The sequence below is a fragment of the Pollicipes pollicipes genome, unplaced genomic scaffold, assembly GCF_011947565.3.
Source record: "Pollicipes pollicipes isolate AB1234 unplaced genomic scaffold, Ppol_2.1 Scaffold_7231;HRSCAF=8579_pilon_pilon_pilon, whole genome shotgun sequence".
NCBI classification, from domain to species: Eukaryota; Metazoa; Arthropoda; class Thecostraca; order Pollicipedomorpha; family Pollicipedidae; genus Pollicipes; species Pollicipes pollicipes.
The window spans coordinates 10373868-10401858 of record NW_023597034.1 but is presented as its reverse complement, the minus strand read 5'-3'; the positions used below and the strand labels follow the sequence as shown (position 1 = coordinate 10401858).

The 27991-nt window shown below is 58.8% G+C and overlaps 1 protein-coding gene across 1 annotated transcript in view; it reads right to left on the bottom strand.

The window, feature by feature from the left end:
• Ptr (patched domain-containing protein) overlaps positions 1-27991 on the bottom strand; it is a 58831-nt gene that overhangs the window by 11311 nt on the left and 19529 nt on the right. Inside the window, exons 3-4 of the mRNA XM_037233390.1 lie at positions 25694-26031; positions 7853-8053 (exon numbers count right to left, since the gene is read on the bottom strand). Coding sequence (XP_037089285.1) covers positions 7853-8053; positions 25694-26031 — 539 coding nt within the window. The remainder of the gene's footprint in view (positions 1-7852; positions 8054-25693; positions 26032-27991) is intronic.

The window sequence follows — 27991 nt, the reverse complement described above, 5'->3', positions numbered from 1 at the left end:
CGGCGCCTGCTGTAAGCACCGCCCGCCCCACTGGCACACCGCACGCCGCTCGGGGACCCCGCCTGCGGTTCCGCGCATGATCGCCCTGCAATGTCGGGTCGGCCGCGGGCCAGCCGCCGCGCCTCGCCCGCCACACCCAGCACCCCCCTCCCCCCCCCCCGTGCCGCCGCCCCGACCCGGCCGTATGAGGGCAGGTCGGATACAGCCGGCGCCCGGCGGCGCGTTGTGCAATAGTGGACCTCTCGGCGGGCTGGGCCAGACGGTGACCTTGGCCTCGGGACGGCACATGTGAACGAGACGAGCCGGTCAGGGGGGGGGGGGCACCACCCCGGGTCAGCAGGTCTGTCTGCCGTGAGCAGAATGGTACCCCATAGCACTGCCAAGGCTAATTGAACAGACCCGAACAGCTGGTTCGTACCGACGTGCGATTTGCATACGTGTCCCCGTTTCGAACAAGCCGGTTCCGAAGCTGAAATTACACTACAATGAGATCGCCTGAGACAGGCAGTCACTGGCAGTGATGTGTAGGTCGTTGGGAAGAGGTAGGGGTGCGCTGGGTGGGCCCAAACCACAGTCCGGCAGCTTTCAAATAAGTGAAGGGGATTGGCAGTGTGACAATAATAAATATAGTTATTGATTCCCAAAGACAACAGGACTCTTACTTGAGGAATTAAAGCGACAGAACACCTCCTTTGTGAAGAAAAAGAGTTAAAGACCCTTTTGTCTTCACAAATAAACCAGGCATGTTCGGTTTCTTTTAGTAAGTCAATTAGTTCATATTTCAAGTCCCAACCATCAAACTCAAGTCCTCGTTCTTCTCTCATCAATTAATATATGTGAGAAAAAACTGGTCAAACCACGTGATCCCTGCTCGACGTTAAAACGTTTGTAGCCATAACACCAGTTACAGGTTATCATTCCACCCTCATCTGCACGTCAGTAGCGCCTCACGGGCATTCCTTGAACACATTACACGAGAAAACGATAGAGGGGAAGGAAAGGTTCAAGGGCTGTTAATAAATTACACCACAAATGTTGACAATTTTTCAAACTTTTCTTCCCCCTGGTCACGCACTGGTTACGCAGGGCGAAGCCCCTCATTCTGGTTACGCTGTGCTAAGCGTAACGTCACAAAAAGTAGCGTTTCCTTGGCCCCTAGATGAACTTTAGATGCGCAGTAGATAGCAGGTGTGTTCCTGTCATGAGAGGAAGCCAACAATATCTAGCTTCAGCTTAATCTTGTTTTCGCTTTTTCCATTATTTGCGGCCACACCTGTGCATAACTACCAGGCTGCTCCGAGCCTCCCCTCCCTGTCTTGTTACGCTTCCGCCACGCTACGTCATCCTCGAAACCCACCCCACCCCTTCCCCTCGTAATGTACTTTGCGGACGACCCCACACCGCCATCCACATCGTTCCCGTTCTGGCTGCTCATCGCATACGCCGCATTACTTGCAGCGACTCGTGACCCTGGTATTATAGATTAGTTCAGAATCTGAAGCTGGTCCACTGACACACATGACACGTACATCGTCCACACGCGGCGTGAGTAGGCTGGACAAGCATCCCTTGGTGCCCGCCTCACGCTATTTATAGCAACGTTCCATCTCACGCATGCCTGTGACTTGCAGTAGCTGCTTTTTGAATTGGCCCTCAATTTGGACACTAACGTGACCACCATTTAACGCACTGGTGACACCGACGTCGTTGCGGAAACCTTTCTTATAGTGAACTCCGTAAGTGCCTTTTCGAAGGACTGGCACTGCCCACCTCCGGACAATGCACCGCGGTGATTTTATCCCGGTGTACTGATCTTGTTCCAAACCCCGCTGGTCTCAAGGATATCCATTACTGAACCGAAACAAGACTTCCCAACGCCGATTCTTCAAGCGTACAGAATGACATTTACCCCGGAACCAGCTGCTATGAAAACAGATCCACTACACAGCTCCGGAACGCAGCCTTATTCGGCTACGGACGCTCTTGTATTGCCGGGACAGAGGAGCGGGCTGCCACATCCCGCGCGCCGCGTCGGGCACCGCGTGCGTGTCATCCGCGCCTGCGCCTCGCGCGCCCGTCAGCGTGCCACGGTGAAGCAACCTCACTTAGCATACAGTCGTGGCGCGGCTGCGGCGGCGGCGGCGCGGGGTCGCCGACACGGCGGGATGTTGACGAAAACAGCGCGCGGCGTCTTGCCGCCGGCGACACCCCGGTTCGCTTCCTGAGAGGCGGCGCCGGCGGGGGCCGGCGGCCCGCCGCGCGCGGCGGAGGTGGGCGGCGGAAGCGTCAGCAGCTGCTGGCCCGTCCACGGAGCAAGCTCGGGCAGTGGGCGGTGCGTGACGTCACCGTCATTTGTACGCGACACGGCCGGGCGCCCCGAGCGAGGCTCGCCGCTGGGGGCCGGCCTTTCAGAGAGGCGGAGTGGTGAGCCTGCTCGGGATTGGAGCCGATGACGCTCGGATAGCCAGACTCGTGGCCACACGCACCTGAAGTCCGCTCACCACGCGTTTCGTCGGACAGCAGTGGGGCGAACGATCGGCTGCATGGTGGTGCGCCTGGTGACTAAGGTGGCAAGCTTTAACGAAACACAACGGCCACCAGACGATTACCAGTGTTTTCAATCGCGTCACCGCGCAAAAAGTGGGTTTTTCCAGCGCCAGTGTTTATTGCACATTTAGCCATGCCATCTGCCCGTCATTTGCGTCAACACCCTCCGGCGATCACCTGATGCTGGCGGCTGGCCTTCCGGAACGCTGGCCGCCCATGCTCGGGCTCTGCAGCTCCCCGGCCATCTGCACCCGGACCGGGTGCAGCACGCAGCTCACTGCGCGGCGACCGAGCATTTTTCCAATTACCCGTCTCGGCTGGGTGCGGTAATGCCAAAACGGCTTGTAAACAAGGCCGGAGCCATCGGCGGCGGGCACGAAGGCTGGGCGTCCGCTGACGAATCTGAAGGTCAGGCAGCTACCCAACTGCCCTGCGGACACGGCAGGCCGTGAGGATCACCAGGTCCTCGCGGCGGACGCGGAGGTAGGAGAGGGAGGAGGCGGATCACTGGAGCAGGAGCGCTGGCATTTCCAAATCGGCGCCCTGAGGTGAGCACCCTGCACACCCGAAGCACGTGCGTCGCAGTTTATCAGCGCGACGGCTGATGCTGTCAAATGAAAACGCCGACATAACATACTCAAGAAGGTACCATTAAAACCCCAATAGCATTTCAAGGGTAGCCCAGGAACGTGCGGATCCGCTTATAACCAGTCTGTATAACGACGCCTCAGCGTCGCCTGCTGTTCCCAGCTGCGGTTCTGCGGGCTAAGCTTCCCAGGCTTAAAAAGACGGCAATGCTGCAGTTGGGATTACGCGGACGTGCAGACAAAGCAGCCGGTCCAAATATTCCACACACATGCCTTGGTAAATATGAGAATAAATGGCGTCGAAACCAGGCTGTTGGTATCGCCAAGCAGTGAAAGTAAAAAAGAAGAAAAGTTTCAGGTAGAGGTGTCACTTTAGCGCACTCACCCGATGACGCCGCCCGATAAACGAAAACCAGTCAACTGCGAAATGTCCCTATGCAAAGTACAGACATATTGGTTTCACAACGGTTTGGGTCACTCTACCAAACCAGAGCATAACAGAGCAACACAAGGACACTACTTGAGGGAAGCGTTCCCTGTGCACAAAAGTAGCATCGTTACCGGTACTGGGGAGTCCTACGAGGCAGATGCATGGCGTAATTTCTGTGCTGTCGTAAAGGCTGCAACGCACCAGGCGGTTTTATCTTCGAGACGAGGTGCAGGCGAGTAAGACAGTAATTTAGGAGCTTCAAAAGCGTGAATGTCTGCGATCTCATACAAAAACAAACATTTCAGGGTGATATCTGCGCATCTCGTGCACATCGTGCATGGGGCATCATGGGTAAAATGATTACAATTTTTGTCGCGGCTTTGTTGCCCAGGCCTTACTTACCTTACCTTACTATGCCTGAAGAGCCCGCAGATTTGAAGGCCGTCCGAAATTAGTTAATACGTATTTGACAGCTGAAAGTAGGTGTTAAACTGAGTGTTTTCTCGCGCGAGGTCAGTGACCGGTGTCTCCTCGCGACCTCACGAGGTCAGTGACCGGTGTCTCCTCGCGACCTCACGAGGTCAGTGACCGGTGTCTCCTTGCGACCCCACAGCCACCACACTGCTATGTGCCTCCGTTTTTAAGCAGGAGATTGCCTTTTATGTCTGGTACCATTTTGTGTACCGCGCGCAACAACATGCCTGCAGCAACATTGCCAAGATCTGTCAGCGGAGCAGTCCCCTCTGGCCGGGCCCATCTGGCTGCAGCGTCGGCTCCGGCAAAATCCGTTGCCGTGGCAGAGCGCCATGGCGTTTGGCAACATGACAACACCTATCCTTTCCTTCAGCTTATTGACCGTCCGGTAATTTGTCTGGTAATTTGTCCGTCCCTATAGCTGATTCGTTGGATCACATGCCTCCCAGCTCACCCACATGGGGAGTGGTGGATACGAGTCGCTTTAAACGCTTGCTTCTTGCACTTGTTCAAACGACGCAAAATTCCGCCATTGACCCGAAATTTCACGGGTGGGTGGTGGGATCAAGACCCAAGCAGCAAGCAGTGCTTAACCAGGGCGTTGATTTTAGAAATCCATTCAATCTCAAGGGTTCGAACTAAATTTTGAAGACAAAATAGCCGTGAGACAACAGGCCGAGTAAGTTCGTTTTGAGCGATTGTAACATTTTGAGTTATGCGGCCAGGCCCAAGCCGGTTCGGGTATCGTGCTCTTAGTAAGCTAATATGCCTACAACCACTGATTTCAGAATCATGCAATCTTAAGCAGCATGGGGCACAATTCTATAGCACTTGTGTTTGTTCGGCATAAGCACACTGCACGGTGTTGGCGAATGCACCGGCTACAGATGACCGTCGGGTCTCAGAACTATCCGGTCCGTGCATGCTCCAGTAAACGAACGGAGAGTAACCAATGCTTCCGTTTCCGAAACCGCTCTCGAATATTATAAGCAGTGACCTACACCGAAATAATGGCCTATGCCAATTTGCTGTTAGCTGGCCAAGGCCAATTACGTTGTGTTTGCTGTCAGTCCTGTTTACTATGACCAACATTCAGCTATGATACTTGGTTTTTACAATACTTCGGTTATAATTTCCAAACACCTGTATATCACTGCAAACTCATCGATGTCATGGATCAAAATCGCTAGCCCTGATGACACTCATGCTTACTACAGTTGGGAGTTCTTATGCTTAAAAAGATCACCCCCCCCCCCAATATACTTCAGGATAAGGGCACGTTTATCATGTTGAGTCTTCAATGAAACGTAGCTCTACACTTGAAACGTTACATATGAATGCAACACTACACCTGAATCATTGCACTCAATATGTCCAATGCTTGCTCAATAATGTCCCCTGACCCGTACCTCTAGTGACATTGAATGCCGATTTTGTTCAGCATAAGGACACTAAACTCTTGCCAGGAACGCAGAAGCTCTAGACCTTTCCTGCTCCACTCGCTTACATATCAAACTCATTGCCGGCCGTTTCACGAGCAATGCCATTGGTGCGTTAGCGTGCGTCTTTTACGTCAGTGAGGCTCCGCCCGTCAAATTCCCATAAACACGAGGACTTTCTAACGCACTGGTGAGACCTACTAAACCCGTTGCTGAAGATGTCTGTATTCATTAGCTTAATGTGTGGCAAAGCTGCATGATTACGACGGGCAACCCTCACAGCCGTTAGGGCCAGCTGCTCTCCCGCGCTGCACAAGGCCTCCTACCAACTTAATTCCTTGTTTTGTGATGCGAATGCCTCTTTAACATTTTAGGGAGTGTATGAAGACTGCACACCATGATTGGCTGCTTCGGTGAAGAAAATGTCATTACAGTTCCGGTATCAGCGTTTAAACAACTAGTGCTTGACAGTGGCCAACATGAGCGGGCTCAGCCTTCTTCGCAGTTGGTGGATCAAGCCACTGATAATGCCTCCGTGTATGGGATCTCATACGACTACACCAGTCGACTCAAGATTGCCGACATGAGCAGCCTCGGCCTTCACATGGACGACTTGCATCGGGGGATTAAGGGACACCCCCGGCCTGTCCCGCCCTCCAGCGCAGCGTCTCAAGGCCAGTCTTTAGAACGATGTCTGGAGGACGGAGGCCCGCGAAGGGAGGAGAGGGTAGACCTCGGGCGGCCCACGTGGCAACGTGCGCTGCAAGCATTGCCAACAGGATGCACATATCAGCCTCGCCCGTGAGGCCCAGAGGGGCGATGTGACCTTGCTAAGGACTGAACATTGGCGTCCAGTGTTCCAGTGTTATGGCTTAACCTGTTTCAAGATCTCCCGCTGCGGGTGCCGCACGTGGGGCCCCACGTAGGCTGTCGACGCCTGTCGCCGCTCAAAGCCGACGGCGGCGGTATTCTACAGATTTTTTTCTTCAGGGAAAGGTTTCACCCTAAAAAATATGGGATTCGGAACTGATAAGGCCAGCTCGTGGAAAACAGAAGGAAATTCACAATTATATCTTTATTGGCGCCTAAACCATTGGGCTCCATGAAGGTAAGGCATGGAAATGTAGGATTGAAGGTAATTACCTCGGCATATACCTCGCTGTGGGCATAGATCAAGTATGACATAATCAGCGACACCATAGACAGCGCAGAAAAAGCCTTGATTGGCTGACGGATGTTATGTGGAGTTTTTATGAGTTTATATAATAAACCCCCTATTTACAAATGCGCTAGATAAGGCAGCGCCATAAAATTCGAAAGCTTTCAGAATGTAAAGTATGATCGATAACGAAACACCAAACCCCGCCGCAGGTCAAAAAGGGGGCTGTGTATGATAATCACCAGAGGGTCTCTACAGTATACGCATTGGCGGTATTTCACGTGTTCATCGTTGATATTGATCGATGACATTACCCATTATCGCCCTAAGAGTACCTCTCTATAGACCGCGACGCCGCTTCATGCATGGATACGATGCTGGCTTGGATGGCCTCCATGCGATCTCTGCTGACCTTCTGGTCTGAAGGACTTGTTTGCGACGAACCGTTTTACTTTGTGTGTAAGCACCTTTCTCAAGGACTGTTCACGGAATAGTTCCCCATCCCGGAATGTCCCACCGCGCAGACGGCGCTAATTCAAGGCAAGGATGAGAGCCGCCGCACACGACACGGCTGACCGATTTAAGGGTGGCGAATGACCGCTTTCTTTGTCTAAATGACCGCTCTCTTCGTTTTAATCGGGATCAGTTACCGCGGCACCAGCCCGATCCAAGTGCCGGCGATTGGGGGATGCGAAAAATGTGTAGGGGCGGTGGATTTAATGCACGCAGGAGCTATCGGAAACTGTTTCCTTGAAATAATATAAACGCGGTCAAGGCTATGCGCTGTTAATGACAGCACTTCAGGTCTTCAGGGGCAACGCGCGGAGATAAGATCAGAATACCGGGTGGCTCCATAGCGCGCCATACAGGTCCGTCCGCCACCACAGCAGCAGGCGAAAGCGCGTGAGATCAGTCGAGGCCCCACTCACCGTCAGCACGGCTTCATGGTAAAAACGTGATCGCCGCACATGCATTCGTGCACAGTCGTGATGATGTATGTGCGCACGTGTAGCCTCGACAGACCAGGCCTCATCGGCCGCTATATGGTCGTATGTATACGCCGACACGAGTCTGTGATGGATCGTCTCCATCCACAGACTGGTGGCGGCGTCCTACCAACGACACCGTGCCAAAAATCTCACCAAGGGTGACCGCCCGGGACTTGCACGCGGTGTACCGCCGCCAAGACCGCCGCGAGATGGCAGCCGTCACTCACCGGTGTAGACGCAGAAGATCTGGACGCTGGGAAAGGGCGTGATGGCGCCGACCCAGAAGGAGAACATGTCGGTGAGGGATGTGATGGTGATGGAGACGGCCGCTTCCTCGTACGCGTGCGACAGCCGCTCTGGCACCGAGTCCTGGATCCGCGTCCGCCGCCACGCCGCCAGCATCACGAACGTGTCGTCAATCCCGATGCCTACGGAGAAGGAGACGCCGGTCAGGCTGGCGATGAAGACGTGGCCGATGCACGTCTGGGTACAGGGCACGGCGGGAGCGCGGGCTCCTCAGGGGCGAGAGGACGCCGGTCAGGCTGGCCATGAAGACGTGGCCGATGCACGACTGGGGACAGGGCACGGCGGGAGCGCGGGCTCCTCAGGGGCGAAAGGACGCTGGACGCGTGGTGAGTTGGGAGCCTGAAGGAGATTGTGACGAAGCGGTGCTGGTGGACGGACGGTGTCGGTCAGCAGGAGCTACGCGAAGGGCGTGGCCAGTGACGCCTGGCCTCAGAGGGTGGTCGGCAACCGGGGTCAGAAGGTGGATGCCGCGATAGAACTCCGCGACCGTACGGCACACGGAATGCAAGCAGAGGCAACCTTCATACCTGATGCATGGCTTGAGATTGCACGAAGACGGCTGGCTGAAGGTCAGCATACAGTCACGATTGTTGTCAGTTCCTTTCGACGAATCACAGTACATCATCTAAGGATGGCTTGAGACGCCCATAAGCATAAACAGATAGCGTACGAAACGAGCAGCTTCGTCCTAAAGAGACACCGGGACACGGCGCCGCTGCTTTCGCGAGAGCTCTGAGAGAGGCGGAGGCACAGGAGCAGGTTACAGGCTAGCGTTGCACCAGCACCGGCCCGAGCGGCGTTTCACCACGCGTCCGTAGCGGACAGCCGGCTGGCGTCGGCCGGACGGGTGGGCCAACAGCGTGACCACGAGGCGCCAGCCAGCGCGTGCCCATCACCGCCAACCGTCACACTCGTCGGCAGGGCCGACCGCGTCGCCGCTCACCGATGACACTGTTGGGCAGCATTGACCGGTCCGCTCGGCGGCTGCCGCTCGAGCTTCTCGGCCCCGGCGAAGGAAGCCGTCACGGACCGGCGTCCCGACCTGCCATGCCCGCTCCGGGCTCCTCCCTCGGACGGGTGGGCTCCACGGCGCGCGTCTTAGTGTTGTCCTCGCAATCAGCCGCCGGTCCGGTAAAGAAGCCGGCATATGTCGCCGGATGGACGTGCGTCATCCAAGCACCGTGGAGAAGGCACCATGCATGGTAAGTCTAGCTCTGTTGCCAGGCCGCGGCCATCCGGTGCTCACTTATCAATGAAGGAGATAACAGTGCCAGGAGTCAAGGCCGGCGGCCGCAAAACCAGCTTCCACCCCTCCGCCGATCACAACCGGCCTTGCCGGGGCTGCCATCTGCCGGCCGATTGATTGACGCCCTCACGCTCGGCGGACATTCACGGTCGCATACCAGGTGGATCGCGGCAGATTACGCCGCCCTGTTGTGGTCGGTCAGCGTCCCGCCCGACCCAGCGAGGAAAACACACACCGCCCGCGGAGGTAGCGCCGGGAGTAATGCGGGTCAGGGGACGGCGGGCGGCGTGTCTCCTTCGAGCGCCGACATCGCGCAGAGGGCGCAGGTCTGGGACGTGCCCCGCCCCGGTCACGCTGACGCGTTGAGAGCAGGCGCGTAGGGGCGGGGAGGGGCGACGACCTGGCTGGGATGTCCTTCGCGTCCGCGATGCACGGGTTGAGAGCGGCCCGATCCGTGCAGCAAGATGACACCAGATAGTGCGGGCACCGCCCTTTGCAACAGATCACAACAGCTCCCACTGCACGCCTGCGCGCTGATGGCCTAATCTCCGGTCCGGCGACTCCAAGTATCCATGGGGCTTACGCGGAAAAAGCACTGCTCCGTACTACAGGCGCGCTGTCGACTTCAGTTCACGGGGGATGTCGATGCACTGAATGCCGAGTGCGTGGATCCAGGTGCACTGAATGCCGAGTGCGTGGATCCAGATGCACTGAATGCCAAGTGCGTGGATCCAGATGGACTGGATGCCGAATGCGTGGATCTAGACACACTGAATGCCGAATGCGTAGATCCAGATGCACTGAATGCCGAGTGCATGGATCCAGATGCACTGAATTCCGAGTGCATAGATCCAAATGCACTGAACGCCAAGTGCGTGGATCCAGACGCACTGAATGCCGAATGCGTGGACCCAGACGCACTGAATGCCGGGTGCGTGGATCTAGGTGCACTGAATGCCGGGTGCGTGGATCAGCACAGGCCACACCGCTCAGCCACGCCATGAATTGGCGAGGCTTAACACAGCGTAGCTGCAGAATCGGCGTGGCTGAGCTCAGGATCGCCCCAGATTCGCCGTTCAGTCACCAAGCAAGCATTTCAGCTATCGATGTTCTGGAGGTCAAGAGGTGAATAGGGGCGTCGTGACACACGACCAACAAAACGCAGCCACTCGTAAGAGCGACTGCGGCCGAGGGACTTCTCGAGCGCTGCGAGCATAAAGGCGGTGTTCACAGCGTAAACCCGCTCGCATCTAGCCGGTTCCGGCTCTGTGCAGAGGCTCGCACCTGCCGACAGTTATATAACACTGCGCCGCCACTTATGTAATAGGCCGTTATTGCTGCGATTCAGATCACAACCTGGCGCTGCTCCCTATCTTATGCTTTTACAATGCTCCTCTGCTTGTCATTTCCGAAACTGCGACGTCTTTCATGTCGTTGCGATGCAGTTTGCTGCACATGGAGCGCAATGTCCGTATATAAATGGACATCGGTCTGTAACGCGACAGGCAGTGTCGGCCGGCGACAGATGCTTCCGGTGCTCAGGAGGAATGAGGAAATTGACGTGACGGGAGTGATGCAACCACTGAGATCCCACCTCGCACTCGCCGTTATGCTGCGGCGCGAGCGACATACCTTATGGCAAAATCATCACGATACCTGCCACTAATTTTTGGGTTGGTGGCGCAACCGAAATTGAGCCGCCATAGCCTAGCACAACGGGAGGGAAATCACGTGCCACAGCCAACAGCCATCGAACGTAACGCGTTGACGAAGTGGGGAGCGGCTGATGCCGACCTTGTAACAATGGCTGGCTCAGACAGCAGTTTCAGTTTGGGGTTCACGCTCAGGTGCTGAATGCCGTCGGCCCGCCGCCAGTCCCGAAGAACACCGCCTTCTACATCCGCCCCGCACCGGCGGTCACATCACCCTGCAGCCAGCGCGGTGACTGGCTGAGCGCGGCGGGTGCCCTCTTGCCCGGGTGAGGGGCGGCGCGGGTCGGCACCGGGGGTGGGGCGGGGGTCGCCAGCTCCCGGAACCAGTACCGCATGCCAGCTCTGCCGGCCGAGAGCTGGCCTCGACGGATTCAGGTAGGCGAATGGAGGGCCACCCAGAAGCGGGGCTCTGACGCGGCCCAGGAGGAGGTTCCTAGGGGCGTGTCCCACCGCCTCGCTACACGTCCCAGAGGCCTGATCTGGCGGCTTCTCAGATCACGCGTGCTCGAGGCCGTCCAGGTTGCCGGCAGACCTGCACTCTGATCCCGCCCTCGGTTGCCGTGCTCCGGCGCGCAGCTAACGTCCCCAGCGCCCGCTGTCCCGCCGCCAGACATGAACGACCGCACTGGCTCCAGCAGGGCCGGACACCGGCTGGAAGCGCCCGCCTGGGAAAGCCCGCCTGGGCATGAGCACGCCCTCGTCAGCCGCAGGGTCAACAGTGATCGGCCGGAATGTCGGAAGGGGTGCCGCCGCCTACTGAGAGAGTCACAACGGATTAATGCCATTTACAGCTGCCAGGCGACGTTTACGGGCGCGGCTAGGCGGTGTCATTAATGTCGGCGGGGCGCACTCGAAGGCTTGACCGGCGCTTCGAATGGGGAGGCAGCAGTCATCGGGCGTGACGCCGCCTGAATTAGGCAGTCCCTGCACGGCGAGAGACGGGTGGGGCGAGGGTGCAGGCGGTGGCACGGGGTACGGCAGAGGATGAGAGACGGAGACGGATGTGGTGAGGGTGAAAGCGGTGACATGGGGGACCAAAGAGTACAGAAGATGAAGACGTAGACTGCGTGCGAGAGGTAATACGGGTGTATGAGGTGGGAAAGATTGAGACACGTCAGAGGAGAGGTTTGAGACAGGGAGCGCGTATGGTTGAAAGCGAGACAGATCTGAAAGCTTAGCGGTAGCATATTGCGGCGAAGACAACAGATCGGGTAGGAAAGAAAAAGGCTGCCAATGCAAGACATAGCAGCACAAAAGGTAGAGAGGGCGGTACCCGTGGGAGGGAATAACACTGGATACAGAAGACAACACAATGGAATATAGATTTGTAGACGGAAAAGGGACAGGGGATGGCGATAGCCGTCGGGGAAACGCCTTATGGCGCCAGGGGACGGCGGCAAAAACGTGAGGGAGGATGGTAGACGGAGGCAGGGAGGAACAGGGGCCGAGAGAGCAACAACGGCAGGGAAAAAAACTATAGACGGGGCGGGCAGTACATAATGTGCAGGGCGGTAGCAAAAGCGAGAGAGGACGGCGAAAGCGAGGAGGAAGTGCAAAGAGATGGTTGGCAGTACGAGCGGAAGATATATCGACAGAGAGCATGACACCAAACATTTACAGAGATGGTACCCCTGGCACCAGAGGTGACTACACAGACCAGTTGTCATCGTATGCGTGCCCAGCAGGCCCTCCAAGCACGCAGTCCTGCCGGGAACCCCACGCCACGTACCGCCCAGTGCCGCACGGTACCGGCGACGCAGTCCTGCAGGGAACCCCTCGCCACGTACCGCCCAGTGCCGCACGGTACCGGCGACGCAGTCCTGCAGGGAACCCCTCGCCACGTACCGCCCAGTGCCGCACACGGTACCGGCGACGCAGTCCTGCCGGGAACCCCTCGCCACGTACCGCCCAGTGCCGCCCGGTACCGGCGATTCATCTCTGTCCCCACTTCTCTGCGCCTCCTCCCACCTTTCCCCATTCGGCGCGCTGGTCGCGGGCCCCTCCCTTCACCCCTCCGCGCCTCCTCTCACTTCCGACTCCCGGTGCGCCAGCCGTGGACCCCTCTTTTCAACCCTCCGCGCCTCCTCCCACCCCCCACCTCCCGGCGCGCCGGCCGCGGACCCCTCTTCTCACCCCTCCGCGCCCCCTCCCACCCCCACCTCCCGGCGCGCCGGCCGCGGACCCCTCTTCTCACCCCTCCGCGCCTCCTCCCACCCCCACCTCCCGGCGCGCCGGCCGCGGACCCCTTCACCTCCTCTCATGGTGCGCCGGCTAAGGATGGTTCGAATGCTGCGGACGCCCTGCCGCTCGTGCTCTCTCAGGGTCGCGCGCCGGCTAAGGATGGTTCGAACGCTGCGGACGCCCTGCCGCCCGTGCTCTCTCAGGGTCGCGCGCCGGCTAAGGATGGTTCGAATGCTGCGGACGCCCTGCCGCTCGTGCTCTCTCAGGGTCGCGCGCCGGCTAAGGATGGTTCGAATGCTGCGGACGCCCTGCCGCCCGTGCTCTCTCAGGGTCGCGCGCCGGCTAAGGATGGTTCGAATGCTGCGGACGCCCTGCCGCTCGTGCTCTCTCAGGGTCGCGCGCCGGCTAAGGATGGTTCGAATGCTGCGGACGCCCTGCCGCCCGTGCTCTCTCAGGGTCGCGCGCCGGCTAAGGATGGTTCGAATGCTGCGGACGCCCTGCCGCTCGTGCTCTCTCGGGGTCGCGCGCCGGCCGCCGTTCCTGAGAAGGAAGGGCGGGGCGGGGCGGGGCGTTGGAGAGAGGCCGCCGCGGTGGCCGGCAACTGCCGACCGACCCCGCACGACGGCCTAGGCCAGGACGACGGATAAGACTGTTGGGCAATGGCCACAGTGCTGGTTTGCATAACATCGGTTGACAGGTGTAATTTGTTCGAGGCAAAAATGCTTCGGTTGACTTTGACAAATAATTTGGTACGCAAATTTGTTTTTGATTTGTTTGGATACCGAGCATTAGGTAAGGGTGTGCTAGTTTTATTTCCTGATATACTTTACTATCTATAGCTATTCAAATTGTTGGGTACACGCGATTATATCGTACTTTAAATCAATGCTGCAATGATCAATATACAGAAAGCGCAATGCTACATCACTGGCGCATTGATCGCAAGAAAACTTCCAGTAAATTCATGTCAAGCGACCTTTTTTACTGACTTGTTCATTTCAACGTGACAGATGCACATCGGCATGAAAAACGCCTTCTGAAAACACAAAAGCTGACGGAGAGCAGATTACCGCGACCAACCATGGACAACATCCCACCAAAAAGCTTTCAACTCAGCGCGTAGGGTTCGTTTAAGGTTACCGGCCACGAGTCAAACAAAGGCGAGACGGTGACACTGACTGGCACGCCCGCTGCAGCCCGCTCGGCAGAGGCACGAGTGGTCAGCACCAGGCTCGTGACAGACACGAACGGACCGCGGTCATCGCCCGGAGGTCACCTTGGCGGCATCGCGCAGCTGCTGGGAGGAAAATACACAACTGCATCGCACAGCCGCAACAAAAGGAAGGAGGAAGCCGAGCAAAAACGTCGAAAAAACCGGTCCAAGGCGTTGCCGTGGATGAGGCGGTCCTTCCACGGGCGCCGGGGCTCGGCCAGGAATGGTAATACAATGCGGAGGTCGCTCACCGTGTGCCAATGTTGCAACACGTCCGGTGTGGAAAGGCCACACGCCGTCGCCGGTCCGTGAGGCATTGAATCCTGCGTCGATGAGAACAAAGGGCCGCTCCTTCGGTGGAACGCGCACCCGGAAAGGCGACCGCCCACGCCATCGGATGTTGTGAGTGCTGGGACGTGATGACGCACCAGCCTAGTGATTGGCCGGCGTACGTAATGGTGGTCACAGCTCCAGCCGAGCGGCGTATTGTGGCGCGGCGCAGCGGCGGCGTGACGAGTTGTACCTGAGTGGGCAGGCACTGCGCCGCAACTGCCGCCGAGCAAACAGCGGTCGACGAAGAAGCGTACGTCCCCTCTGGACTAATATGAGCAGCAAGCAGAACTCCTCTTCGAGTAAGCTACGCCTCACGAAGTTTGAAGGCAACGCCAGGGTCGTCAGCGCCAGGGAGGGTTGGCGCCAAGGCCTGGCGACGATCGAACCCCTGGGGCTGCGCACAAACCGCCATACTTGAAATGCGGAATATTTATAAGCATCGGCTTATTGTTCAGAGGCGGCCCGCGTTGTGTGGCGCAGCGAGAAATGGTGACGGAAGACAAGTAACTCAGCACTATGCCGGCTGGATGCGACGGTGACCGACAGGGCGCGGCGCAGGGGCAAAGAAAAGCCCGGGAGAGACAAACAAAACCGGGCGAGCCGTGGAGCTGTTGTGTCACAGCGCTAACGGTCCAGGTAGCTTCGGGTTAAGTGCGAGGCAGTGCCTCCCATCGGACGCCGTCACGACACCCTTAGAGAGGGCTTCTCGCTGGTCTCCGTGTCAGTTTGAGTGCACTTTTACGAGGTAAAAACACATAAGTTTAATGAGGGGTCAGAGTACTCATGCACTTGAGTCTCGGGAGTGGGAGAGCACCCTGAGAATGGACATCAGCCACAGCGCAGCACGCTTCGCGCCGGAGAGGTTTCTGGCATCTGGCCAAGCACCCCACCAGCGAGGCCAAGACCCGAAAGGTCTCGACAGAGGACCAGGACTGTCCGCTTCATTCCGCCCTCCCCGAATCGCGGCCGGGACGTCCTCGATTCCACCGCTCATCCGCGCCGACCACTGCCCGCCGCCGCGACCGAGCGCGTCACGAGCGTAACCTCGACCGCCAGGGCGGAGGACATCATTAGCCGGCCGTAATGACGACCCCGGAGCGTCACGGCTGCCCTGCGGCCCCGCCACCGGCCGGTGGAGGGGAGATGCGTGCCGAGACCCCCCCTCGCGTCCCGCACGAGGTGTCCGGCGGCCCCGCCACCGGCCGGCGGAGGGGAGGTGCGTGCCGAGACCCCCCTAGCGTCCCGCACGGTGCGGGGGCATCACCACCAGTCCGTGAGGCTGGAGACAAGACTGGGCAGGTGGAGGGAGGTCGGCCGGGGCAGGCGTGCTGTGGCACAGCGTCGCGGAGACAAGACTGGGCAGGTGGAGGGAGGTCGGCCGGGGCGGGCGTGCTGTGGCACAGCGTCGCGGAGACAAGACTGGGCAGGTGGAGGGAGGTCGGCCGGGGCGGGCGTGCTGTGGCACAGCGTCGCGGAGACAAGACTGGGCAGGTGGAGGGAGGTCGGCCGGGGCGGGCGTGCTGTGGCACAGCGTCGCGGAGACAAGACTGGACAGGTGGAGGGAGGTCGGCCGGGGCGGGCGTGCTGTGGCACAGCGTCGCGGAAACAAGACTGGGCAGGTGGAGGGAGGTCGGCCGGGGCGGGCGTGCTGTGGCACAGCGTCGCGGAGACAAGACTGGGCAGGTGGAGGGAGGTCGGCCGGGGCGGGCGTGCTGTGGCACAGCGTCGCGGAGACAAGACTGGGCAGGTGGAGGGAGGTCGGCCGGGGCGGGCGTGCTGTGGCACAGCGTCGCGGAGACAAGACTGGACAGGTGGAGGGAGGTCGGCCGGGGCGGGCGTGCTGTGGCACAGCGTCGCGGAGACAAGACTGGGCAGGTGGAGGGAGGTCGGCCGGGGCGGGCGTGCTGTGGCACAGCGTCGCCAGTCCGTCCTGCCCCGCGGCGAGATCGCCGGCTAGGTACGCCCGCCGCATACTGCGTGCACGGTCACAGATGCGACGGGGGCTGCTTGGTGGTTTTTACATCTAGCGGATGCAATAAGCTTTTCAGGGTAGGCCACTTCCACGCTGAGACGCAGCCGGGTTTTGTGACTGAGCGTAACTTGAATCGGATCTTTTGCAGATAATGATGATGAGCGTGCTTGGAGCAGCGCGACAAAGTCAAAGCTGACTGAATTACCTGAATGTAAATACTCAATGCAAGCACTAAATGAAGCTGTGGAAATGGGCGACCGGTGCGGAATGGGCGGCACATTTTCTCTTTCGTCATACTGAGAAATACCTCACATAATGAGAGCCGGCCCTGACACTGGGCACCGCCAGAATGGAAGCTGATTACGGAATATGTTTTCTCCGTATCGGCCGGAACTGTCGCAACTGCACCACGGTCGCCGTAGGACTCTTGCTCACAGGCCACCGCACACATACACACGGCACGCACACACGCATAATCGCGCGTACTGGGACACTGGGGACAGGCGCACCCGAAGGCTGCTGAATGGTTCTGAGGGACATACACATTGGAACCCCCCAAGGAGCGCTATCTTATAGTCGATGGCAACGAAAGGAACCCACGTCCGCCAGCACAAGACGTCTCCTCAGGCCTAGACCGCCCAAGTGGGTCCAGAGCTGTTTTGTGTCCAATGTACCTGGTACACGCAACGGGCCAAATGTTATAGGTTTGCAGGTCTATGTGTCTGACACTTCAACCGACAAAGTTTATCGTCCTAGCCTGTCACAATACATATCGCTTTGTGTGTGAAATGACCTGATCACCCACTACACTGTTTCAGACCCAGTATGATTCAGAAGATAACATATAAAAACGTCAATGCTTAGGTACTGTTCCGCAAGCTGCTAAAACCTTGCCAAACAAGGTATTCACTTCTTCTAGTTGGGAAGCTGGTTGATTTGAAGATAGCCGTTTCGAGCGCAAGACAGGGTGATTATCCTGTGCACTGTTGGAAGCATAAACAGCTTGCTGCAATGCTTTGCATTCAATATTTCACCAGTATTACCTGGCACTGCCATGGAAACGAACATGCATGGAAAAACTCCGGATGTAACGGGCCAACACTCCATCAAGTAGGCCCATCGTCAACAGACGCTTCCAGGTGTCATTTGTCCGATGTCCGAACAGTGACATGTTTGTTTGTTTGTCAAAAGCTTGTCAGATGCCTGAAAAGTCATTGAGGTCATCGTTAGCAGCCACTCGCACGCGCCCCACATCATCAGGTCAGGCTGACAGATGTCCCCAGCACGGACGCTATACACACGCCTGGCAGCCGCGCAGCAAATGGGGCCGGCGTACGGAGAAGGGGCGGCCGTGCTGACGCGAACGCCGGACGGGCCGCCCGGCACCGGCCTCCGCGCCGCGGCCCGCCGCCGCTCCGGCCGCGCCGCCGCCGGCGCGCCCCTGCAGGACGGCCCAGAAGCCCACTGCTGAGGACAGCACGACCTCGCCCCGGGCTGCCCTGCGTGGCCAGCCGCCACCGAGCCGCGTGGCGGAAGCGGGCAACGCAGGCGGCAATTAACGGGAATGGCGCGTTGAGTAACCACCTTCAGGGAGCGGGTTCGTAGCCGACGCGTGGCGCCGCGGCGTGCGTGTGGGTGCGGTGAGAGGACGGGTCACCTTGACCGGAAAATGTTGCAAATGGCTCGGGCAGATTTGCAGTAGAAGGGTGCGACGGATGGACGGGGTGATTCGGCGCACGAGCTCACGCAGCGGTAGTCTCACCCGCCGTCCGACACTAAACGCCAGGTTTGCACGCCGGTCGTTCTCAGATGAGCCGAGCCCGCCACGCCCGAGAGGAGACAGGCGCCTGTCGCCGAGGACGCCGGTGTTCCTCTGCGACGCGTCCGCGGCGCCGTGCAGTCTCGGCGGGGTTGGCGCGCCGCCCGCCGCCCGAGAGCCGACGTCGGGGGCGGGGCGGCCGCGACGCCGGCACGGGCGCGGCCCGCGGCGCCACTCGAGCCGTATAGAAAGTGAGAGGAGCTGAGGGTACAGCTGAACGCGGCGGGTTCCGTCCCTCCCAGCCGCCGAGGCGACGCACGAGGTTCTCCTTGAACCGACCGGATAGGTCACAGACGCGCGGAGCCCAGCCACGCTCCAGGCTCCTTGGGCAACAGGACCGGTGTGAACAGGTTTTGTGAATTGTTTCTGCGAATGAGAGCCCAGGTGTGACCGCCCGGAATGTGATCGGAGAGATGGCTTTGATACAGAATGTCTTTTGATTGGACGCACGCGACGCTGCGATGAGAATAACGATATCCGTCGTTTTTCCGAGTAATATGTCAAATTCCAGGTTTCGTGACAGCAGACTCCTTGGAACTTCCTGAACATCTTGGGAACAAAGTCATCTGTGTTGCACGTAATTCGCCCTGGAGGTCACATTATTGCCACAACAAAGTATTCCGACACAGCTAGTGCCGCCATGCGCTGGGGAGGACTAGTCCCGTACAGTTCAGGTCTGGCTTCAGAGCTTGACATAGCACATCCATGAAAAATCTCCGCCGCAGAGATCCGGATTGGTCGCTCTTACATCAGAGCGGACGGGTCCTCCGTTCCGAAAGAAGACGGAGTGGGGGTAGGGATGGGGTGGGGGGGGGGGGGGGGTTCGGCTCGGGAGCAACGTCTCTTTGCAGCCGGCAGAGGGACAGTGCAGCTCGCTCTCCTCCGGAGTACGAGGCTGTGCGCTAGCAGAGCTCTGTTCGCGCTTTGATGGCGTGGAGGACGGGCCGTTACACTCACGATGCTTGCTGTTGTATGTATTGGATTGAGTGCACTCTGCCTCGACTGCATCCTTTCTCAGATATAGCCCTTAACGTGAGCAGAAATAATTTGACTCGCATCCACCTATATACCTCATGGACAACCAAACGGTGGCGATGCAGAACAAGACAAATTAATGCAGTATGATAAGTACTCAACCAGCAGCAAGTGCAGCCTCGTAACATTCCTGGCAGGGTTGGCACTATCCCAGTAAAAACTGGAGCCGGTGTTATTGAAAAAAACCGGAGCCGTTATGTTGGAGTGCGTGCTGTCTCTATCACCAAATGAAAGAGTGGTGAAGAACATAACGCAACCTTACGCACATTTTGTTTACGAGTTGTATTCACATCTAAATTTATTTACACATTTTATGCAAAATGACGTGGCGAATGGAATGGAATGGAAGCATAATGGAACACCATGCCATTTCGGCAGTGGCACGGCGCAAGGCGATCGTTCGTTCGGATTGCTTGAGAGGCTTCACCAGAGAGTGTCAGTGTGTGTATGTGCGGGAGGGAGAGGGGGAGGGGGGGGGGGGGGAGACTTCCAATTTAGAAATAGAACGCCGCTGATTAGACCACGGACGGCCAATATGCCGACCACTTTCCGCAGCTCATTAGTTCCAAGGTCAGTTTGAATCCGTAAATACGAACGGATTCAAGGACCAATGCGCATCTCTTCTCTGCACAAATGCAGAACAGGTATGCAAAGTGGAATCAAATTTCGAACATCCTGAAATGAGCTAGCAGTAAAGAAGGGTTATGTATAAGACATGCGTATAACACGTGCATCTGAGGCGAGCGGCGCTTCCGCGGCAGCAGCCGAAGCTTTCACCCAGAGCTTTCCATCCCGAGATGCGTCACGAGGAGAAAAGGAGTAACAATACGCCGTTAACAGAGGTAACTCAACTGGCGCCCACCGCTCACTCGGTCGTGGCACAAGCGTAAGGCATGGGCGACTTTCATTGGCTGTGGGCATCCATATATGGTATGACATCTGTCTGCAGGGTTCCGCTACGGCAACCAAGCATTTCAGGTTATCTCTCACCACAAGATACCCACCGACTCGACCAAACTCAGTCAGAGTACGCCCGCCAGGAAAAAATGTCTAACCCACAAAGCCCTGGCGCGGGATGGAAAACAATAACACAACACATCCGAACGGCCGGTTTTGCGGTCGGCCCAGGAGACGTTTCGCTTTCCCTTCTGCCCATCCGGCCGGGCGCCGGTCGGTCTCCGGCAGTCGACGGCGCGGTGAGAGGCGGCGGTCGGTCGGCCGGCGCCGACCGGCCGGTCAGCACGCCCGGCATGAGCGGCGCCGCACCCCGACCGCGGTCGGTCGGCCGGCGCCGACCGGCCGGTCAGCACGCCCGGCATGAGCGGCGCCGCACCCCCGACCGCGGCCGGCGGGTCACGCTCCGTCGAGATCACCTAGCGAGAGTGGAAGCCGTCTGGTCTGCTGCGGCACGACATGGTATCCGCCGCAGATGAACAGGGTGTCCGCCACGGATGAACAAGGTGTCTGCCACAGATGAACAGGGTGTCCGCTGCAGATGAACAGGGTGTCCGCCGCAGATGAACAGGGTGTCCGCCACAGATGAACAGGGTGTCCGTCGCAGATGAACAGTCTGGGTCGATTCGGAACGCGAAACAATGCCAACGACGAACGTTTCGGTAGGAATGTATTTTCGAGAGTTCAAGGTCTCGTCACCTGGCGCAGAATTTTTTGTGGTCGCTTTTTGTCAAGCTTTGGTGACCATTGATGCCAGAAGCTATCATACCACAGCGGGGCGGCATCTGTGAAGATATGTCCGCCCCGGTGGCTCAGTTGGTTAGAGTGCCTGAATTTCGATCCACCCACCCATGGCAGTGTGGGTTCGAGTCGCTTTGGGCGCTCGCTATTTGCCCCTGACATGTATGGCCTGCGGAGGCAGCGGTCACGCTAAAGGTCAGTTAACGTCAGGGGTAGGACGGACCGTGCCGAATATTGGGGCACGTTAAACTTTTTAAAATCTCATTTCATCAGCTGTGTTACCGGAGACCCCACCCTCGGACCACCGCCCAGCGCGCGCCGCGCCAGGGTCGGCACGCGGGGCGGGCTGGTGCCCGAGCTCTCCTGTCCGGAATCTGGGGCCGTCGCGCCGACCGTGTCGTAAACGTGGGCCGCTTCGAACGGCGCAGGCCGCCCTGATCGGCGGGCGGTACCGGCGGGCGACGAACGCAGTGATCGCTCTGCCAACCTTGCGACCGGGTCGGCACCGACACTGGCGGCCGGGCGGCCATGAACGTTGGCCAGCTCTGGCCATCAGCGGCTGGGAGCTGATCGCCGACTGACACCGTGGACCACCGGGGACGATTTCGGGCGCCGCGCGCTGGCCCGCCGCGGTACCGCCGCCCTGTCCTCGTCCACGACACTCGCGGGAGTCGCGTCCGGGTGCCATTCCGCAAAGCGTCGCGGCCAGTAATCGTAGGGTGGCAATTCTTCCTCCCCGGCGATGACGACAGGGTCTGGCCGGCGCCGCGGCGAGTAGCACGGACCATCCCCACTGACCGGGCCGGTGGCGAGGACCCGGACACGACCGTGGCGCTGATAATCACGCAGTGCGCCCGGGCGTGCGCGCGGGCGCCGCTCGCCAGACGTAGCACCCCGACCGCGGCGGGTACCTTCCTCGCCCCTGGCCGCAGTGGCTGGTAAACAACTTAATCGCCTTCGCCGCACGCGCGTGAGAGCGAGGTGCCGGGTGCGCGCAGATGCGTCATCCCCGGCCGTGCCGTGCCTGGGTCCGCCCCTGCACGGTGTCGCGTCCGCGCCGGATGCGGCGGAGCATCGGTCTCCTGGTCGCTGTGGGGTCACGGGAGGTCACGGGATGTCACGGAAGGTCACGGGTGGGAGGGTCTGGTCTGGGTCTGGAGAACGTTTGGTCTCCGAGCCGCGGGGCAGCTCTCGGGAACGGTGGTGTAGTTTTTAGTTTTGTTCGTGCGGGAGTACTTGTATTTGACATATATGGGCCGTGAGGGGGGGGGGAATAGACACTGATCCTGCCACAATAGGTTCTCTCGGAGCAAAACGTGGCGAACCAATAAAGGCCTACAACACTTGTACTATACAAACATATGCAAATTTAACTGCATATATCCCTGTTGTCACTACTGCTTGGGCCCAAATCAACAAAATATATACCGGCATCTTGAACGTCGGTATCGCTGCAACACGGAGGCCGACGACACAAATTCATCAGGTGCCATTAAGGTAAGTGCGCACCATGGCAACAAAGGTTACCACGAGTTGTGAGTGGTTCGTGGGCATCGTTCATCGCCAGGAGCTGTGAGTGGTTCGTGGGCACCGTTAGTCACATGGCCGCCGCATGGTGCAACAAAAAGTGGCGCGGCGCGGCGACGTGTGGCGCACCGGACAGCGGCCGCGCGCCCAACGGACTGCGACCGCAGCGTCGCGCGCTGTTGGGACGGCGCCGGGCCACTCGCAGCGCTCGCTGAAGCGGCCGATTGGTGGAATGGGGCGGCGAGCGGCAGGGCAGACCGTGGAGAGGGCTGGGAGACAGGCGGTGAGAAGAAGACGGTGAGACAAACTGAATATGTGGGACCGTCGGACATATCGCGAGAAATTAGTCACAGTCATGGAATTGGTGATTTGTCGAACATTGTTCGCGATGAAAATGGGACGCGCGCCTCCAAACTTCCCTTACAGCGCCGCACGCCTGATGTTATTCTATACCTTATTAAAGACCTGCTCCAAAAATAATGCACCCACGCGTCCGTTAAGATCAACTAAGGCACCTTGCATGGGCCTGATAGGCAGAACTGGGGCAGGACGGGCGGAGGATCACGGCGGCGCTTTGTGTCAGACGGCAGTAATCCCTATACACAAACACAAGTTTGGAGCTCGAACAAACCGGCGGCCACCCATCACAACGTTTCTTTTGTTAACTTAGAATAGTGCGCCACGAGAGATGGAGTCACAGCCCTGTTGACAGCCATTGCTTGAATAAAGGCGTTGCCGACAGCGGGGTGGTACTAATGCATGGGCCGATGATCTGGAAGGGAATCAAAAGGTGACCCAGGAGCGATCCAGCCCCTCTCGTCAGGAGCTGAGCCATTTCCGGCCCCCGACCGCTGACGCCGTTTGTGATAGCCAGTCACTAGGTGTCGGAGTCTGAGCCGATGAGACGTGCTTCTTTCATGACAAATTAGTGCCTGTAAAATGGCACGCCACCATTCTAAATGGCCTCCGGCACGCCCATAGATGGAAGCCACCAACGCACACTCTTGCACCCTCATAGCGCACACGACGGGCTAGTGTATGCGAACGGGCAGTCTCGAATACTGAACAAGATTCGAAATCCAGATGTGACTTAACATTTCAAGGCCGCCAATAAAAGTGGACCAGCAGCGCAGTCGCGCCTTTGGCAGCGTCACGTCACGCTTACTTGGGTACAACTGTGGTGTAAATCGGGGTGTGTGATTCCCTCGCAGCATCTACGCAGACTCCCACATTTATGCCTGCTTCAGCACCCTGGTGCCATTACATTCTGCAAGCCGTTATGGCCTCGCTTACGTGCTGACCGGCTCGTTTTTCCAGTTCGTACACTACGTACCCCTGAGAAAAAGTGTCAAGGGGCCAGAACGACAATCGTTGTCGCGCTGCTTCAAAAACTGGTCAGGTGAAAAATGAAGGGGTCGTTTGGTGACGCGGTGGGGTATCTGTATATTGTCATTTGAATTTTAATAGCACGATGATGGAGTGAACACCCTGCCTAAACGTGACACAGGTCACCACGACATCCTTTGCACGGTCAACAACCCGCATAATCGCAACGACCTGACCCACTGCCCCTGTTCCCTGCACCAACACGAAGTCGGTGTAGCTTTGTCAAGAGTTTATCTCCCGGAGTTCGCGGGCCGAGGAGACTCCACCCCTGAAGTGTGACCAAGATCAGACGCGAGCGACCACCAAAGGCCTCCAAAGCCTCGGCGATGTCCGTGTAGGAGACCCGCGAGAGGACTGCTCCGGCACGTGCAGTGAGAGCGACGCTCTAACGGTTCGCCACGGCTTTAAATGCGCCCGGGGTGTGAACCGACGCACCAAATATATACAGGAGCTCACAAACCTGTTTCGGTGACCGTGACCGCCTGCGAACAAAAAGGCGACGGGTCCAGTTCAAGCGACTCGATGGCGCGTGGCGCTCCGAGTGAGGCATAAGGTGAGGACCCTGCAGAGGAGGGATCTCCGGAGAGTTCTGTCACGCCATCCCCATGCGGCTGCACGTCGCTGGCGCAAGCGACCATTACCCCTTCCCTCGGGCCAAACCCGACACACTAGTTAACCGGAGGAATTTCGCAACAATGACTACGAAGTCACGTATGCTAATGTCATCTCCGTCCATGCCCGCGAGGCGCGCCCCCTGGCTAGCTGCCCCTGAGGCCCGTTCCCTGGCTGCTCCTGAGGCCCGCTCCCTGGCTGCTCGCGAGGCCCGCTCCCTGGCTGCCCTGAGGCCCGCTCCCTGGCTGCCCTGAGGCCCGCTCCCTGGCTGCCCCTGAGGCCCGCTCCCTGGCTGCTCGCGAGGCCCGGCCCCCGGCTGACTACCCGCACGGTAATGCAGTCTTCCACGGTGTGCGGACAGCTCAAAGCGAAACGCCCAGTCGTCAAATATGCGTGAAGCCAACTTGTAAACGTGCGCCAACCGTTGCCGAGGAAGGGCGGGTCACAGAAGCACCTTCAGAACTGCCTCGTGTGGGGGTCATGCCTCAGTAGCCACTGCAGCAGGGGAGGGGCAAACATGGCGACTTCCGGAGCAGCGGGGGCCGGCTGCGGCTTTCCGACCTTCTCCTCAGGTGACGAACGCGTCGGTGTGTAAACAATGACATCATCTTTCAGCGTTTCCGACGGTGCGTGCGTTTAGCAATTCTTGTTCGACAGGCTCAAATGGGGCGCCGTGAACAGTGGGTTGTGTCCAAAAGGAAATAACAAAGACACGCTTGAACGTCGGTTTGATGTTGGCACCTCCTCCGTAGCCAGTCAGCATGTCTTTTAGTACGCGAAACGACAATCACTTGCCGATATCTGTCCATGTCGCGGGCAGAACTGAGACTATGTACAGATCTCGCCCCTTCTAAAATCAAGGCTTGCCGAACCTGAATGGGGGGGGGGGGGGGGGTTGAGCATACTTATCTGAAGACCTCCGGAGCACGACTAGACGTCCTTCTGATCTGATCACAGAGCACAGATGGAGGTCCCTCTGATCCGAGGACTCACAGAGCACAAGTGGAAGCACTTCTGATCCGGGAACTCACCGAGCATGAGGAATGGCGCGGCCAGGTTGATGCCGATGAAGGGCAGACCGGCGTACATGAGAATGCCGAAGGCGGTGCCGGTAGCCAGAGTGGCGCTGATGACGCCCAGCAGACCCACTAGCGGCTTGGAGCGCACCCAGTCGCCCATCATGGACGTCACGATACAGAACAGCACCATGATGGCCACCGTCACCATCATGTACGGCATGATGGAGATGGTGTTGTCTTCCAGCTCGGTCTGCAGCGTTTGTGACGTAAAGCGCGCGATGTTGATGTGCTCGAAATCGTCGAGCGCCTCCTCCAGTACCCTGAGCACCTCGAACTCCCATTTGAGAGATCTGTGGAAGGCAAGCGATGGTTAATGACTCGTACGGCGCGTCGCAGTGGCGTCCAGTTAAATGTCTAGCGTCCTGTTGTCTAGTGAAACTTAATCGCTTTACACAAACACACTCATACACTGCAACAGTCACGATGGCACGCCAGGGAGCCGGGTTCACACTGTTCAGAACTGGTCCGAGAAACCCCGAGCGAATGGCGTGCTCCGACCCCAGCTTGCTACGCAGGACAACCCTTGGACCCAGAGCTGCCGACACTGCCAAGTTGCACCGCCTCCGCCCGCAGCGCGCGTCACACGCCAGCCTGCAGCCATCCAGGGCGAGGGGTGAGGCGCCAAGGCAGAGGCGGGCGCGCGTCACACGCCAGCCTGCAGCCATCCAGGGCGAGAAGTGAGGCGCCAAGGCAGAGGCAGACACGCGTCACACGCCAGCCTGCAGCCATCCAGGGCGAGGGGTGAGGCGCCAAGGCAGAGGCGGACACGCGTCACACGCCAGCCTGCAGCCATCCAGGGCGAGAAGTGAGGCGCCAAGGCAGAGGCAGACACGCGTCACACGCCAGCCTGCAGCCATCCAGGGCGAGGGGTGAGGCGCCAAGGCAGAGGCGGACACGCGTCACACGCCAGCCTGCAGCCATCCAGGGCGAGGGGTGAGGCGCCAAGGCAGAGGCGGACACGCGTCACACGCCAGCCTGCAGCCATCCAGGGCGAGAAGTGAGGCGCCAAGCAGAGGCAGACACGCGTCACACGCCAGCCTGCAGCCATCCAGGGCGAGGGGTGAGGCGCCAAGGCAGAGGCGGACGCGCGTCACACGCCAGCCTGCAGCCATCCAGGGCGAGAAGTGAGGCGCCAAGGCAGAGGCAGACACGCGTCACACGCCAGCCTGCAGCCATCCAGGGCGAGGGGTGAGGCGCCAAGGCAGAGGCGGACACGCGTCACACGCCAGCCTGCAGCCATCCAGGGCGAGGAGTGAGGCGCCAAGGCAGAGGCGGACACGCGTCACACGCCAGCCTGCAGCCATCCAGGGCGAGGAGTGAGGCGCCAAGGCAGAGGCGGGCGCGCGTCACCCGCCAGCCTGCAGCCATCCAAGGCGAGGAGTGAGGCGCCAAGGCAGAGGCGGATGGCCAGCCGAAGTCTCGAAGCATCGGTTCGAAGAATAGCTGACGTTGGTAGCTGGTTAGCCATGGCTGACTGCAATACCAATTTGTGTTCATGCCGCACTGAAGTGCTGATCATCAGCAATGTTGCCTGTTAGGATCTCGAGCCGCCCAGGCCGAGACGCAAATACCAACTGTGAATAGCCATTGGGCACAAAAGCCTCACTGAGTCGTGACCTTTGTCCTGAAACTCGTGACCCCATCGTGTTTAAACTTCAGTCACATGCGCGCAGACACTACAAACACATCTGGAATGGCCCAACACCCAAAATAACACGTCATTAACACCGACTGCCATTTTTTGTATGCGGACTCTCTCTGATCAGCCGCATCCTTCATCGGAGCCATTCATGGAATCGATCACGGTCGCGGCCGGCAGGGTCATACCCCACGCCGCGGCCGAGGCCCCTCCCGGCCCCGAGTCGTGACAAAGCGGCGCCGACGCCTGTTTTTGGCGGTGCCCGGAGCCCAAACAGGGACGGAGCACGTCCCCACGCGGCCGGACTTGCCGCCGCGCGCGCCGCCTTGACACACTATCCTCTGGCGCGCGGCGCGCCGGGTTTGACGCAACCGAGTCCGGCGGCGAAGGCGGCGCGGGAGGAGAGAGCCGGATGCCGCGCACGCGCGGCGGATTCCCGGGAGAAGGGGAGAACCGGATGCAGGCGGCTGGCGGCGGTCTGCACAGCCGTGTGAAACCGCCCACCAGCGGCGGCGGCGATCGTTCGCCGCCTGGTGGGATCCTGGTGAAACCGTGTCTAGAGGAAGCGAAGCTCCCTGATCTCGCCAATTAGCCCCCCTCGCTCTCCTCTC